We start from the raw sequence: 15,000 nt of genomic DNA on the forward strand, positions 1-15,000 counted from the left end.
AAGTCTCAGCCACCCCTCAGTCATGATGTTTATACGGTTAAGCTCCACGTTTTACTGTCTAATGGCTCTTTTCCACTGCATGGTACTTTTTTTGAGGTTCCAAGCCAGCTGAGGTGATACCAAATAGTGATGTGAAAGTATTGGAGGTAGTGATTGTTCGCTAATTGCCATTGCTGTGTTCTGGACCCATCATTTAAAAAAATTAAATAAAAAATACCTTAGCCATAACATGCTAGCACGACAAGCAGCTAACGTGGTCGGGGTTCGAACCGGCAACCCTCCGGTTACAAGTCCGAAGCGCTAACCAGTAGGCCACGGCTGCCCCAATTTTTTGAACTTACAGTTAAAGAAAAAATGAGCGTTCTATCTCCTTATGAATTAACAAGCAGTTTCTCTTGGATTAAAATGAACAACACAAACAACCACATGCCATGAATCAGAAACAAACTCCCCTTGATTTCCTCTGTTGTTGATATTGTTATTACTGTGTGTCCCACGTTAATGACGGTAGCTAGTATCCTTCTGCGTCGCTATGGCACCCAGCTGCATTAAAGAGTACCTTTTTGCGGTGGAAAAGGAAAAGCTGGTAGCAGAGTAGAGTAGAGCTGATCCGATCCCATTCATTGGAAAAGGGACTTAACTCATTGAGTGCCAAAAACGTAATATTATGTTTTTAGCTTTTTTTTTTTTATTACGAAACTAGACACTCTAACACACCTTATATGTGATTTTGGGAACTCTGTGATGAATGGAAATGAAATATGACGATCGAAAACTCATGAAAAGGCACAATCTGGACATTTTATCTGGACATTTAATCTTAAAACTCTGCTTTTGATGGTTGCCGCTTTGGGTTGAATCAGTGACACATGCACGTCAGGTCAAAACCAGGCCATTTTCGTGGGTTAATCACTAAGTGGCAGTCTCGCTAGGTCACTTCCCGGAAACTTTACAGGCAGCACTTCATATTACATCTCCATTTCTAGAAATAAAACAGCGATTTTGATGAAAACTAGCCACTGTTTAGCTTGGGATTTCTTAGGAACAGAGGCATGTAGAAATAAACGTTTTGTACCCACTGAGAGCTTAAAGTCTCACCTTTCAAACAAGCCATAGTATGTGTCCATAGCTATAACATAGAATACGCTGTGGCTCTACAAAAATCGTCAACAATGATCAAGATTGCTGGCACTCGGGGCCAAAGCTTCCTAAAACAGCGCGGCATTCAATGAGTTAATATGTCTAATAATGCTGGCACTCACCCACTGGGCATAAGGCCATCCGTCAGTCATGATGTTTATACGGTTAAGCTCCACTTTTTACTGTCTAATTTGTATAGATGTGAATATCTATCTGTATCTATATCTGTGTTTGTGTGTGTGTGTGTGTGTGTGTGTGTGTGTGTGTGTGTGTCTTTAGGGAGTCTCTGCTGCAGATCCTGTTGTTGTGTTGTGGAATCGCTGTCATGGCCATTCTCTCAGTTGTCGTGGACTGAACCCCCCCCACACACACACACACACCTGCCCCCCCACCCCCCTCCCAATTAGCCCAGTTGGCGAGTGCCAGCACGACTGACCACAGATGCCTTCTCTTGCTATTGGAGCTTTAAAGACTCTTTGATTGAACAGCAGCAGCCCGATGACGGACAAATCCTCCAGTGTCAAAGGTCAAACTAGCCAATGATCAGGAAAGCGAGACAATCAAAAGCCTTCCTTGCACACACACACTCACACACACCTTCCTCACGGAGAGACGGCCCAAAGAGAAACTTCAAAATGCTCTGGGACCTTTCTACACTGAGAGACGAAAGGCCAGTCTGAGGAAGCTGTGGATGACACACACACACACACACACACACACACACACACACACACACACACACACACACACACACACACACACACACACACACACACACACACACACACACACTCACACTCACACTCACACTCACACACTCACACACACACACACACACACACACACTCTCAGTTGCGCCCGCCTTTTTTCTGTTCCTTCCGCATGTTTCAACCACGCAAGGCCGGTCTCTCACGCATATGCTTGATACACACACACTACCACACAGACACACACACACACACATGCATATGCTAACACACTCCTTCTGAGCTGTATGTGCCATCCTCACTGATGTCCTGCAGCTGAGTGAGGCCTCCACGCTGCACCTACCACAGGGCGCTTCACCCCGTCCGGCCCCGTGCCCTGCTTAGGGTTGGCGTGGGCCTGGCGTGGGCCTGGCATGGGTCGGATGGCCGTGGAGCTGGTCCTGGGGCGGTGTGGGCTTCTCCAGATCCCCTGGGTCGGTCTGTAGCCTCAGTGTGCTGTGGTGCTCTATGTCTGAGTATTATGGTCTGGCCCATCGGTTTGAAAAGCCCAGCGGGGAACAGAAGGACTCTGTGAACCAGCTCCGCTCACAGCAGATCTGTAAACTCTGCTTCTGGTTCATCACTTAAACGAACCTCTGCACACTATTACTGTTACTGACTCTCCTGATGTTACACACACACACACACACACTATTACTATTCAACCACTATTCTTTAGACCTTAGATTTGACACACACACACACATACACACACACACACACACACACTATAGTCATTCCAGGCTCTAGATGGCACCTACAGAAAGCAGCAGAGTCTGATCAATCTGCTCTCCACTCCGCTTCTGTCGGAGGTCCTACAGAACCTCCCTCAGACGTCTTTCACCGTGTACACACACAGTTGTTACATGCGCGTACACACACAGTATTGTTACATGCGCGTACACACACAGTATTGTTACATGCCCAGTCCTGTGTCCATTAGCTACTGTTACTGAATCAGCCCAACACTACATTCAGAGTCACCAGCATGCACTAGCTGGTTTAAATTTCAACTAATCGTTAACACTTTTGATGGATAGGGATGAGCCTTTATCCAATCAGAGTTTGAGTATTGTCCAATTTCCATAGAATGCCAACAAACACCCGACCCCCACACCAGTGTATATATGATGGAAAAAATATATATTTTATTTAAGAAAACCATGTTTAAAAATGTTTTTCATGTTCTTCAAAATGTTTTTGGAAATAACATTTCTGTTGTGTTGAAGTCCCAGTATTATTTGTAAACTAAATAAAATGTTTATAAGTACAAAAATCTGTGGAAATGATTTATTGCATATTTATTGTATGTTATAAATGTTTGTGTTATGTCCTAGGAGATGGAAACCCTATGGAGAAGAGAGAAGGAATGTGATTGGACCAGGCCTAGTATGAAGTTGGAGTGTGATTGGACCAGGCCTAGTATGAAGTTGGAGTGACCGCTTGGTGACATGACACCCCTCTCTCCTGTGCTTCTGATGCAGTGCAGCGTGTTGATTGGTGCTTCTGAGGCAGTGCAGCGTGTTGATTGGTGCTTCTGATGCAGTGCAGCGTGTTGATTGGTGCTTCTGAGGCAGTGCAGCGTGTTGATTGGTGCTTCTGATGCAGTGCAGCGTGTTGATTGGTGCTTCTGAGGCAGTGCAGCGTGTTGATTGGATGGAATAGTTCATGGCTCAGGCGGCCTGTTTGTGTGCTGCTTACAGAGGCTGTAAGAGGCTTTGCTCCTTTAACTGTGGGTACAGTTAAAGGAGCAAAATAAAGTGTTTTGGATTAAAATGATGTGCTATACCTTTTAAAGGTCAGCGGCCTGTATACTGGAGATGGAGTTGTGTGTTTGCAGTGGGAAAAGGCTGCACTACAAACAGCAGTGACCACTCATTTGGGTTAGTGACCTGTGTATCATTTACCCTTGGGGATCAATAAAGCATCTATCTATCTATCTATCTTCTAAATACCATTCCAGCAAAATAGAAAATATTAAATGTGTGTATGCGTTATAAGTACCGGATAAAAAACAAGATAAAAAATATTTTCTGGTTTGTTTTGGATGAACTAGAATGGTGGACACCGAAATGTTGACGATGGGTCCCGTCTCGACTTTCTGACTCGTTTTTAATCGCCTGTTTCAGAGTGGCTGGCTATGGGCATGTAGCCTGGCCTCTGCCTGCCTATGTACTTCCACTCGATTTCTTTTCCCTACAGTACTCCGTCTGGAATAAGTTGATTCGCCCTCGTTTACTTAGGCAGTTGGGCAGCCGAACCAACCAGCGAACAGAGGGCATCCCTGAGAGCGATTACGTTACACAGGCATGGTGTTTCAATTACTACGTCCCCGTCCCCGAAGCAGCTGACCGCTTGGAATAGTCAAAGTCAAAGTCTGCTTTATTGTCAATTTCTTCACATGTCAAGACATACAAAGAGATCAAAATTACATTTCCCACTATCCCACGGTGGAGACGAGACATATTTTACCAATTAGTAAAAAAAAAGTGAATACATCAACGTAGGGAGCGAAAAGGGCTTATACTTATGAAATCTTTGAGCATATGTGAATAACAGGCGCAAATAAGGTTGGTGTAAGTTATTTTAGCTCTTTCTAGTTTAGCCTATTAACAGGAGTGTCACGAACGAAGTCACAGTCATGTAGGATGTTATATCGTCCGCTAAACTTTAGTCATACCTTAATTTTGTCACTTGAAATACGAACGTACCTGAGTCAAACTTTAGTTTAGTAGGCTACATGGTCGCGTCAAAACCGCTATTTTTCAAACACTAAGAAGGCTCGACATAACTTGAATTTCCCCTTGAGGATCAATAAAGTATCTATCTATCTAACATGAAACTTTGATCGAAGCATCATCAGTGTCTCTACACATGAACTCGAGTATTGAGAACATTGTTCGTGTACACATAGTTTACTAAAAAGAAAGATTTTGGACAACTCACTCCTTGCAAGATGGCAGCGAGCAGAAAAAACAATTGAGTTGTTCAAAATGTTTCTTTTAGTAAACTCTGTGTACACCAACAATATTCTCAATGCTCGAGTTCATGTGAAGAGACACTGATGATACTTCAATCAAAGTTTTATGTTGTGTCGAGCCTTCTTAGTGTTTGAAAAATAACGATTTTGACGCGATTTTATCAAAAAAAATAGTGGTCCTATAGGATTCCCATTCAAAAGGTAATTTCACCCGAAAACGACAACGCATACAAGCTTAAAAGTGGCGCTTTGGACGTACTTATGCATTTATATGAAAGTTTGACTTGGATACATTCACAAAACACCATATGATGCATTTTGGCAAGAGTTACGCAGATGTTCACGTGTTTGCTGATCAGATGCAGCTTGCTTGTTATGGGCGTGATGCAGAGAAACTTCTCTGTATGACGAAACGCCGGTTGTTAGTGATTGGTTCAATGTGGTTCAAAGGAACTCCACTGATTTTAAGACAGAGAGTCTGGTTTCCAGGCTAATGGGCATGCATAAACATGTCCTTAAAACAACCCTTAACGTTCATTTTTAAAACTGTGCAACTCACCGAGTGGTTAGTGGTGTTCGTTGATGTTCCAAAACAAGTAGCGCAGCGAAATACAGTTCCTGTCCTGTCTTATTTGGCGTTTTGTTAAATCCCATTGATTTCTGTTAGAAGACTCATTAGTCGTTGATATTACTGAAACAGAAAGGGGGCCTGTTTACATTTGGTTGTAGTCTTTCCACCGCGAGACCTTCTTTTGCTGTCTATGCTTCAGACTCAAATATTGAGCGGAAGTTTATATGCGGTTGTGAGGTATCTGAAAAAATAGTTCCACAATAGCAAATAAAACGGATTGAAATCGTGCTTTGCGCAGATATATTTGTTTTTAATAATCAACGAACACCACTAACCACTCAGTGAGTTGCACAGTTTTGTAAACGAACGTTTTAAAACGTTTTAACGGCTTTGTTTTAAAGATATGTTTGTGCATGCCCATAGCCAGCCAACTGAAACAGTTGACTGAAACAGTCAAAGGCTATTCAAAACGAGCCAGAAAGCCGTTGACTGAAACAGTCAAAGGCTATTCAAAACGAGCCAGAAAGCCAAAACAGGACCCATCATCAAAATGTCGGTGTCCACCACTCTAGTTCATCCAAAACAAACCAGAAAATGGACTCAAAGTGCTAAATACCGGAATTATCCTTTAAGTGTGTGTGTGCTATTAGGACGGTGCTAAAAACAGAATAGAAAAAAATCATAGGACAAATCATAAATGTGTGTGTATCTGCAGTAAGAGGTAATGAACATTATGATGTTTCTGTCTTCATGAGAGACCTGTGAGTATGTGTGTGTATATGTTTGTTATGTTTGTGTGTGTGTTTATGTGTGTTTATATGTTTGTGTGTTTATATGTGTGTGTTGCGGGGGGGTACTCCTCGTCTCACACCACCTCTTCTGCTGGCATGTCTTTCGGATGTTTTCTCTTGAACCATTTGATGATCTCTACCCAGACCACGGTACAGGAGGCACACACACAACATCCTCGTTTCACCTGGACACAGAGCAAGCCATGTTCAACACACACATACACACACACACACACACACACTTTCTCTCCACCTTTCCTGGTTTGCTTTCAGCACCCCCAATGAATATCATCCCCAATGCAATGAAGCCTACCTTAGAAAAAAAACTCTCTCTCTCTCTCTCTCTCTGCCTGTCTCTCTCTCTCTCTCTCTCTGCCTCTCTCTCTCTCTCTGTCCGTCTCTCTCTCTCTCTCTGCCTGTCTCTCTCTCTCTCTGCCTGTCTCTCTCTCTCTCTGTCCACTCTCACCTGTCTGGACTCTGCATGGCCGTAGCGCAGGTAAGTGACGAAGTGTTCGCAGTTCTCCAGCAGCAGGTTGTAGTCCAGCGGCTTGCCCACCCAGGCGTTGGCCTCCTCCACGATGACGGCCGTGGGCCGTGGCTCATACCTGTCGTCCAGGTAGTTATTGACGCGATGGGATCGCCCCACCACCATCTCTGCTAGCTTACTGCGTGCGATGTGACCTTTGGAGATCGGCAAGTACTTGGCCGAATCTGAGGGTGACAACAGGCATGTTTTAGAGGCTATGTGGGTTCATATACACGGCATGTTTTAGAGGCTATGTGGGTTCATATACACGGCATGTTTTAGAGATATGTGGGTTCATATACACGGCATGTTTTAGAGGCTATGTGGGTTCATATACACGGCTTGCTTTAGAGGCTATGTGGGTTCATATACACGGCATGCTTTAGAGGCTATGTGGGTTCATTGCTATATAAACCAACATGTTTCAATGGCAGACTGTAAATGTGTTATAATGTTACAGTGATCTGTATGGCCAATATGGCAGAAGTGTTTGAGGTTTTATTGTATAAACTATAGGAGGTAAATTTTTCTGACAGATATTGCGATGGCGATTTGCAATATGATTTTTGAATCTCAATTTATTGATTCAGTTCAATATTCCAAATGTCTCTTTAATTGTGCCTCCCTTGGTTGGTGAGCACGCCCAGTCCACAAGAAGCACAGCACCCCCAACCGACTGTGACGCTCACTAATCAGAATTTCTAGAGGTGACATAGTCAAGGTCCAGGAGGATGAAGTAAATACAAAAGTCAGAAATGTGACAAAATTAACTGGGCACAATTATTTGTAGCTTTTGCGATTAGGTAATTGCGCTGGTTCATGTTGTGATAATTGTGCAGCCCTTTTAGGAGGTCTAATTAACCAACACAAGCAGACATATGTTTGAGGAACTGACCAACACTAGCAGGCATATGTTTGAGGAACTGACCAAGACTAGCAGACATATGTCTGAGGCGAGGAACTGACCAACACAGCAGACACATGTCTGAGGTGAGGAACTGAAACGTGCTATTTTGCTATTTCACTTGCAGATTACTGGTATTCTGTATCTGCTTTACATCATTCCCTCCTGAGCTGTCACCTGTTGCCAAAAGCAGGTGAAATATTTCAAAGCACTTTTCATCGTAAATTCTGTAAATGTAAACATCTCTAAATATCGGATGATCAACAGAAATGTGCTCCTAAAGGCACCTGGCAGTGGAGGCAGAGGGATTTGTACCTGGGACTGTGAAGTGCACCACGTATCCATCTCCCACATATACGACCCAGTGGCTATACAGCGTCTCCATGATCTCCACCATGTCCCCTGGCACAGGGTCCTACAGAGCGCACAGCAACACCACACTCAGCCATGATGTATCACAACACCACACTCAGCCATGATGTATCACAACACACTTACTCAGCCATGATCTATCAAAACACACTTACTCAGCCATGATATATCACAACACACTTACTCAGCCATGATGTATCACAACACACTTACTCAGCCATGATATATCACAACACGCTTAGAGGACACACACAACACACTTACTCAGCCATGATGTATCACAACACACTTACTCAGCCATGATGTATCACAACACACTTACTCAGCCATGATATATCACAACACACTTACAGGACACACACAAGAAGACATATCAGATGTACAGGATGTATACAGTACAACAGACTCACAAGAGTCATACAACATCCCTAAAGGAGACACACAACAGACTAACAGCAGGCATACTGGTAAAGACCTTTCTAGAAGTGAACGCATCTGTGTGTGGTGTAGGTGGTGAGGTGTGTGTGTGTGTGGTGTAGGGGGTGAGGTGTGTGTAGGGGGTGAGGTGTGTGTGTGTGTGGTGTAGGGGGTGAGGTGTGTGTGTGTGTGTGTGGTGTGGGGGGGTGAGGTGTGTGTGTGTGTGTGTGTGTGGTGTAGGGGTGAGGTGTGTGTGTGTGTGTGTGGTGTAGGGGTGAGGTGTGTGTGTGTGGTGTAGGGGGTGAGGTGTGTGTGTGTGTTGGCAAGTGATTGGATGATAGACTGACCCGGTAGATGCAGCTCAAACAGCAGCCCATTGCTCCCAAACACCAGCCCAGATCACCTGTAGACAGAAGAGTAAACATCAGCCCAGATCACCTGTAGACAGAAGAGTAAACATCAGCCCAGATCACCTGTAGACAGAAGAGTAAACATCAGCCCAGATCACCTGCTTCTTCCAGTAGCAGCAACTGGAATCCATGCATTTCCACGGAATTGTTTTTGGAATCTGATCGCTTATCATACCTTTTCATTCTTACTCGTCGCTCGACTTATCGTGACTAAATTCAAGATGGCTGCAAACGCTAAACTTCGTGAAGATACTGTCTGTATAAATCGTCTTGTAAGAGATACATTGAGCCTCGTAAATGGTGTAAAACAGTGATTTATTTGCATGGCTAGCCCGATGCCGAAGCACCACCATTGAAAAAGCTGTTGGTAGCATCGGCTAACTAAGCCAGATTTTGGAGTGCAGGGGACAAGCCGAGATGGGCTATGAGACATACGTTCACACTCGGTATCATGTTTCAATACACTTTAGGTCAATATCACACCGGAATTCTCCTTTAATGGTGAAAAGACCAACGTAATAGTCTTTTCAATCTCAAGGAAGAATGAGTTAGACCTGAACATTGTCACCGATATCAGCACATACTCCACCAAACCCTGTTAGTGGTACTGCCCCCTCTCCTCTGGGTGATCGATGTCTGGCACATGCACAGCAGGCCCTATTGCACAAGCACAGGCATGGGGAAATGAAACATGCCCTGTTCCCCTGGGCAACTTCCCCCTCACAGCAGAAACATTCACATACACACACTCACATGCACACACACACTCACACACACACACATGCACACACACACACATGCACTCACATGCACACACTCACATGCACACACACACACACACACATGCACACACACGCACACATGCACATTCGCACACACACACCAGAAACTCTCTTTCACGAACACATATTTACACAGAAGTATGTCACACAGACACCGCAACACACACACACCAAACAGAGGAATAGTCTCACAACACACTGCTCCACTTTTCAATCAGACTTATAATGGGTTATTATTTACCCCTGCCTTATCAAGAGCCCATAACTGCCGGCGGGGGCAGCCGTGGCCTACTGGTTAGCGCTTCAGACTGGGGCAGCCGTGGCCTACTGGTTAGTGCTTTGGACTTGTAACCGGAGGGTTGCTGGTTTGAACCCCGACCAGTAGGCATGACTGAAGTGCCCTTGAGCAAGGCACCTAACCCCTCACTGCTCCCCGACCGCCGCTGTTGTTGCAGGCAGCTCACTGCGCCGGGATTAGTGTGTGCTTCACCTCACTGTGTGCTGAGTGTGTTTCACTAATTCACGGATTGGGATAAATGCAGAGACCAAATTTCCCTCACGGGATCAAAAGAGTATACTTATACTGCTTTCTATCTCAGCCACCACTGACACATCAAGGAGAGAAACCAGGAATCCTGGAAAACATTTTGAGTAGGAAGTGCTGAAGATCCAATATTCATAGCATTTTAACATGGCTGTCAAGCTGTCATACTGTGGAAATATAATGTGTATGTGTGTGTGTGTGTGCTAGTTAAGACCTGCTCAGTGTGTGAGGAAACATTAATCAATGTTCTTCTAATTTTATGGAAACACTATTCAATAGCAGTGACTGACAGTATGTATCCAATACATTATAAAAAGTCATTACTTTTAATCTGTAAGGTGATGGTCAATATGCCAGTAATCAATATGACCTATAGTATAGTCAGTGATTAAACAACAAGCCATCCAATAAGAAACTAAATGTTATTAGATTATGAAAATACAGAAAATATGTAGAAAAGTATCATTTAAATGGACACTGCGGTGCACTTAACGCTAGCCCTTATGAAAGCATGAGAGGGATTAGGCGTACCTGTGTGAAGTGTAGGCTCGTGCAGGTGGTTGGTTCTGTCCTTGTTAACGCTTGGCTCACTGTTGAAATAGTAACACCATGAAACTGCAGGCCTACAGAAAAGAGGAAGTAAAACACACACACACACAGTTGATACACCATGCATGCAGTTGATTCCTGACCATGCCGATATTACGCAACTGCATGATGCACTCAGCCTAATGCCTTCAGCCAGTCCTCTTTGTTCTTATTCAAATAATAGGGGGGTTGTGGCAATCTAACAACCTCGGAAAATCACGTAAATCACGGAGTAGACCACAGAAAGCCATATAGCAAACATAAAGTTTCACTTTCAACCATAAAGATAAGTTATGTTGGCTGGCACTATATATTCTGTTAAGTAGCCTAGACTGAAATAAAATATAGGTAGGCCTTATATACAACCATGGAAGGGATATGGCTCTGACTGTAACAAAAACATCATTACAATCCATTTCCGTTCCATGGTTGTATAGGACATCCGTCTCGCCACGCTTCAGTGTTCCACCACAAGCGGTTTCAGCTTCAAATGTCATATGGCACGCAGGCAGGGGGCATCGCGACATCGATCGCGCTTTCACACTTGTCTAATTTCGACACAGTTAAGTAGACGAAGGACCGTTGCCATGACAACTCCCATGTGGGTTGCCCTCCCTTGTCATATGCCGTGGGCTGCCTGCGCGTGCTCCTTTGCCCTCCACAATCACAAAGCCTATAAGCAATGTGCATTTGCATTGCACTCTCATTTTAGAGATGAGCTGTCTACTTGGTGGCGCGTCTCACAAATGGACTATGTGCTGTTTGACTACAGCAGCCTACTGAAATCTCTTTGTCTCAGTTTCATTCATGGTTCTGCTTCATTCATAATCGACTCAGTATTAGTGCGCTGCGCTGTTCATAACAATTCTCAGTGGCCAGTTACTTTTCCTGCTTCAGGCTGCCATTGCCTAGTTCCTGATGACGGTAGCATCAGCGACCAAAAGACACGAAGTGTTAGGATGTTTTAAATGGTCATTCTGAGCGTCTGCCCAGGAGGCGTGGTCAATTAGCCCACTGACCACTTTCTTCATCACCCACCACCACTTCCACCTATCGTCCAATCGCAGCCCTGAAAACACGGACAGATCTGTATAAACATGTAAACAAACCCGAGGACGTAAGGGACTGCGCCTCCCGAATCCCCCCGCATGGTCATCCAGAACAGAACAGAACAGGGGAGGAATGTAGAGCTCTCCGGCTCGCCAACAACACGTCTTTTGGTAAGCAGTTCTCTTTGTCGGTCCTCCCGGCTGTCACTCACTCTCCGCCCGGGTGGTACCGGCCGTTTCCGCGTCTCTGCTCTGATTCCTGCATCTATTCCGCGCGAGCCCCAGCGGAGACAGAGCGCATTGCATCACCATCCGGCTCGTCGCAGGCAGCATCCCTCTCTCGCGCTGCCTCTCTCGCTCTCCGTCATTCCGGAGCAGATGGTGGGACGGACGTCGCATCTGTCTCAGCGCTCCACGATAACCGAAAGCAGTCAGAGGGGACAGAGGACAGGGTGGCGTCCGTGATGAGCGCGACTGAGTGCGCGAGGAATCAGTGATTTGTGCCGCAGGCTTCCGGGCTCCGGAGATCCACTCTGCCTGCGCTCTCTCTCCGTTACGTGAGGAAGATGGCTGCCATGAAGATCCTCACTGGCGCGGGACTCTTCTTGGCGTTCTGCTCGCTTGCTTTGCTCGCGATGGCTATTTGCACTGACCACTGGTACGAGACGGACGCGCGGAGACACCGGGAACGCTGTAAGAATTACGCCAACAACAAGAGGAAAGACCCGGGCTTCATCCTCCTGTCCAACCACAACCTGCCGCTCCAGATGCCTCTGAAGGGCACCGTGGAGCGGAGACACCCGGGGCCGAGTGACGGAGCTCTTCTGCGGAAGAGGCGGGAGGTTGTTGCTGCTGCCCCGGCCATGGAGTCGCAGTGTAGCCGGCAGTTCAACTCCACCATCTCGGGGCTGTGGAGGAAGTGTCTGCGAGAAGGCTTCGACTTGGAGACGGAGGAGCTCATCTATAAAGGTGAGAATAGTTATGCTGTTTCACTCCAGACCCAAGTGCAGGAGTATGTTCTACTTTCCAACGAGGGCCGGAGGAATGAGTAGCCTACAGTGGGCAGCCGGGACACACGCATGAGAGCCTGGGCCTCAAAACTATAGCAGCCAGCCAGGGCACAAGTGGAGTTTTCTTGAACACCAATCAAATGGACAATGAAGCCGAGTGGAGTGGGTTTTTTTAGATGTGAAAAGACGTTTTCGGTTGGCATGTTTTTATTTGGTGTGATTCCCACCCCATACTTCAGCATGACGAATGCACGTGAGCGCTGTCCACGGTGCTGAATGTTTATGACCCGCACGTGGAATCGCTCGCTGGGGGGTTGGGGGGGTTGTCGTTAAGGTGCTGTGAGCTTAGTCGATCCCCGTACTCGCAGCTGGCAGGGCCGTGAGATAATGAGTCGTTACAGGGAAATGGGCCGGAGCGCCCGAGGGCTAACCCAGAGATGCACGCGGGCTGAATAACTAATCAACATCCGGACATGGGCGGGGGCGGGGGCGAGCTTCAACTGATATACAGTAACAGGGTATACGGACATGGAGCTCCATCTGATATACAGTAACAGGGTATATGAGCTCCATCTGATATATATACAGTAACAGGGTATATGAGCTCCATCTGATATACAGTAACAGGGTATATGAGCTCCATCTGATATACAGTAACAGGGTATATGAGCTCCATCTGATATATATACAGTAACAGGGTATATGAGCTCCATCTGATATACAGTAACAGGGTATATGGACATGGGTGGACAGGCACCGTCAGGAAACACTTTCATTTACACAGTTTCATTTACTGCTGTTTACAGCAGAGGAGCACCTGTTAGATACATCACTTCCTGGATGCAGATACCGATACCATGTCAGATTTACCTCCTACTCTGGATATAGCCTTCCTCACCCCTCCGGTCAGGTGGGCAGTGGTAGGGTGTGTCCTGGTCAGGTGGGCAGTGGTAGGGTGTGTCCTGTGGCCGCTGGGTCCTGTGTTTCATGAGCATCCTCCACAGTGATCTCAGCCTTCTCTTGACCTCTCCACTCACCGCTCTTCAGTCAGACTCAGAGATGCTGCGAGCACAAGTGTGTGTGTGTGTGTGTGTGTGTGTGTGTGTGTGTGTTTGTTGTTTAGAATCAGATCACAGTAGCTCTTATAGTCCCTGAAGTCCCTCTCTGCTAAGGCATGACAGGCCTGTCTGACAGCATGTCTCTGTGGACCCCTCCACTCTCCTCTCTCTATCTCTCCCTCTCCTCATCTCTCCTCTCCTCTCCTCTCCTCTCTCTTCTCTCTCTCTCTCCTTTCCCCTCTTCACTCTCCCCACTTTCTCTCCTCCTCTCCCCTCCTTCCCCCCTCCTCTCTTCCTCCTCTTCCTTTCTCTCCTCCATTCCCCCCTCCTCTTTCCCTCCTCTCCTCTTCTCTTCTCTCCTCTCCTCTCCTCTCTCTATCTCTCTCTCTCCTCTTCTCTCCTCTCCTCTCCTCTCCTCTTCTCCCTCTCTCCTCTCTCTCCTCTACTCTCCCCTCCTCTCTCTCTCTCCTCTCTCTCCTATCCACTCTCTCCACTCTCTCTCTCTCTCTCTCTTTTTCTTATCTCTCTCCTGTCCTCTCTCTCTCCTTACTCTTTTCTCTCTGTCCTCTCTCTTTCCTTTTCTCTCTCTTCTGAAATTCATCTCTCCTTTTCTCTTTTTCCTCTCTTCTCTCTCTCTACACAGCTCTCCACACTTTGCTTTATATCTCTACTCTTCTCTCCATTCCTCTCTATCCTATTCTCTCGTTCCTTCTCCTCTCTCCGTAGTTTCATCAATAATTCCTCCAGCCGTGTGTCCCATCCTGTCTGGAAGCTGGGGGATATAGTAGTACACATGAATGAACAAATCACTGCGGATCAGGGCCGCATCAGGGCCACATCAGGGCCGTGTGTAAGCTGCATCTGTTCCATGGTGAGGTGATCAGTGTGAGCAAACTGCTCCTGTCACTTAAACAAAAACTACACTCCAGGGTCATATTTGAATCTGATTCAGTCTTTATCTCTCCCCCTCACTCCTCCTCTCTCTCTCTCTCCCCCTCACTCCTCCTCTCTCTCTCTCTCCCCCTCACTCCTCCTCTCTTTCTCTCTCCATGTCTTCTCTGTCCCACCTTCCTCTGTCCTCTCTCTCTCTATCCCTGCTGTGTGATATGAAT

General features: G+C 46.1%; 2 protein-coding genes and 1 pseudogene across 6 annotated transcripts in view; 2 read left to right on the top strand and 1 right to left on the bottom strand.

Annotated features, from left to right (window-relative positions):
* slc39a13 (solute carrier family 39 member 13) overlaps positions 1–3,162 on the top strand; it is a gene marked incomplete in the record, with an annotated part of 25,140 nt that extends 21,978 nt beyond the window's left edge. The window contains 1 exon segment of the mRNA XM_048230785.1: positions 1,420–3,162. Within this exon segment, the coding sequence (XP_048086742.1) occupies positions 1,420–1,495 (76 nt within the window).
* LOC125286087 (phospholipase A and acyltransferase 4-like) lies at positions 3,163–11,969 on the bottom strand. Of its 5 annotated transcripts, none has more exons than XM_048230787.1 (7): positions 11,881–11,969; positions 10,715–10,806; positions 8,795–8,850; positions 7,974–8,073; positions 6,695–6,939; positions 6,312–6,413; positions 3,163–3,616 (listed from the first exon to the last, which is right to left on the bottom strand). In XM_048230787.1, exons 1-7 carry the CDS (start codon positions 11,925–11,927, stop codon positions 3,584–3,586), a joined length of 675 nt encoding a protein of 224 aa, XP_048086744.1. In that variant the 5' UTR covers positions 11,928–11,969; the 3' UTR covers positions 3,163–3,583. The 5 variants fall into 5 exon arrangements, 4 of the variants coding, with proteins under 4 accessions (XP_048086744.1, XP_048086747.1, XP_048086743.1 ...); XM_048230790.1 differs by lacking the exon at positions 11,881–11,969 and adding an exon at positions 11,181–11,324; XR_007192127.1 differs by lacking the exon at positions 11,881–11,969 and having other exon boundaries at positions 5,426–6,413; positions 10,715–11,324.
* Positions 11,970–12,020: 51 nt separating this feature from the next.
* Positions 12,021–15,000, top strand: part of LOC125286088 — a 23,423-nt pseudogene continuing 20,443 nt past the window's right edge.

The sequence above is a fragment of the Alosa alosa genome, chromosome 21, assembly GCF_017589495.1.
Source record: "Alosa alosa isolate M-15738 ecotype Scorff River chromosome 21, AALO_Geno_1.1, whole genome shotgun sequence".
Classification (NCBI taxonomy): domain Eukaryota; kingdom Metazoa; phylum Chordata; class Actinopteri; order Clupeiformes; family Clupeidae; genus Alosa; species Alosa alosa.

Bases quoted from the DNA above. Each gene is read 5' to 3' on its own strand.
- LOC125286087 (XM_048230786.1), bottom strand. From the start codon at position 10,859: ATGCATGGTGTATCAACTGTGTGTGTGTGTGTTTTACTTCCTCTTTTC. The intron at 6,940-7,973 runs GTACAAATCCCT...TGTCACCCTCAG, and splicing joins GGTGCACTTCACAGTCCCAG to ATTCGGCCAAGTACTTGCCG. The intron at 6,414-6,694 runs GTGAGAGTGGAC...CTCTGTGTCCAG, and splicing joins GCCATGCAGAGTCCAGACAG to GTGAAACGAGGATGTTGTGT.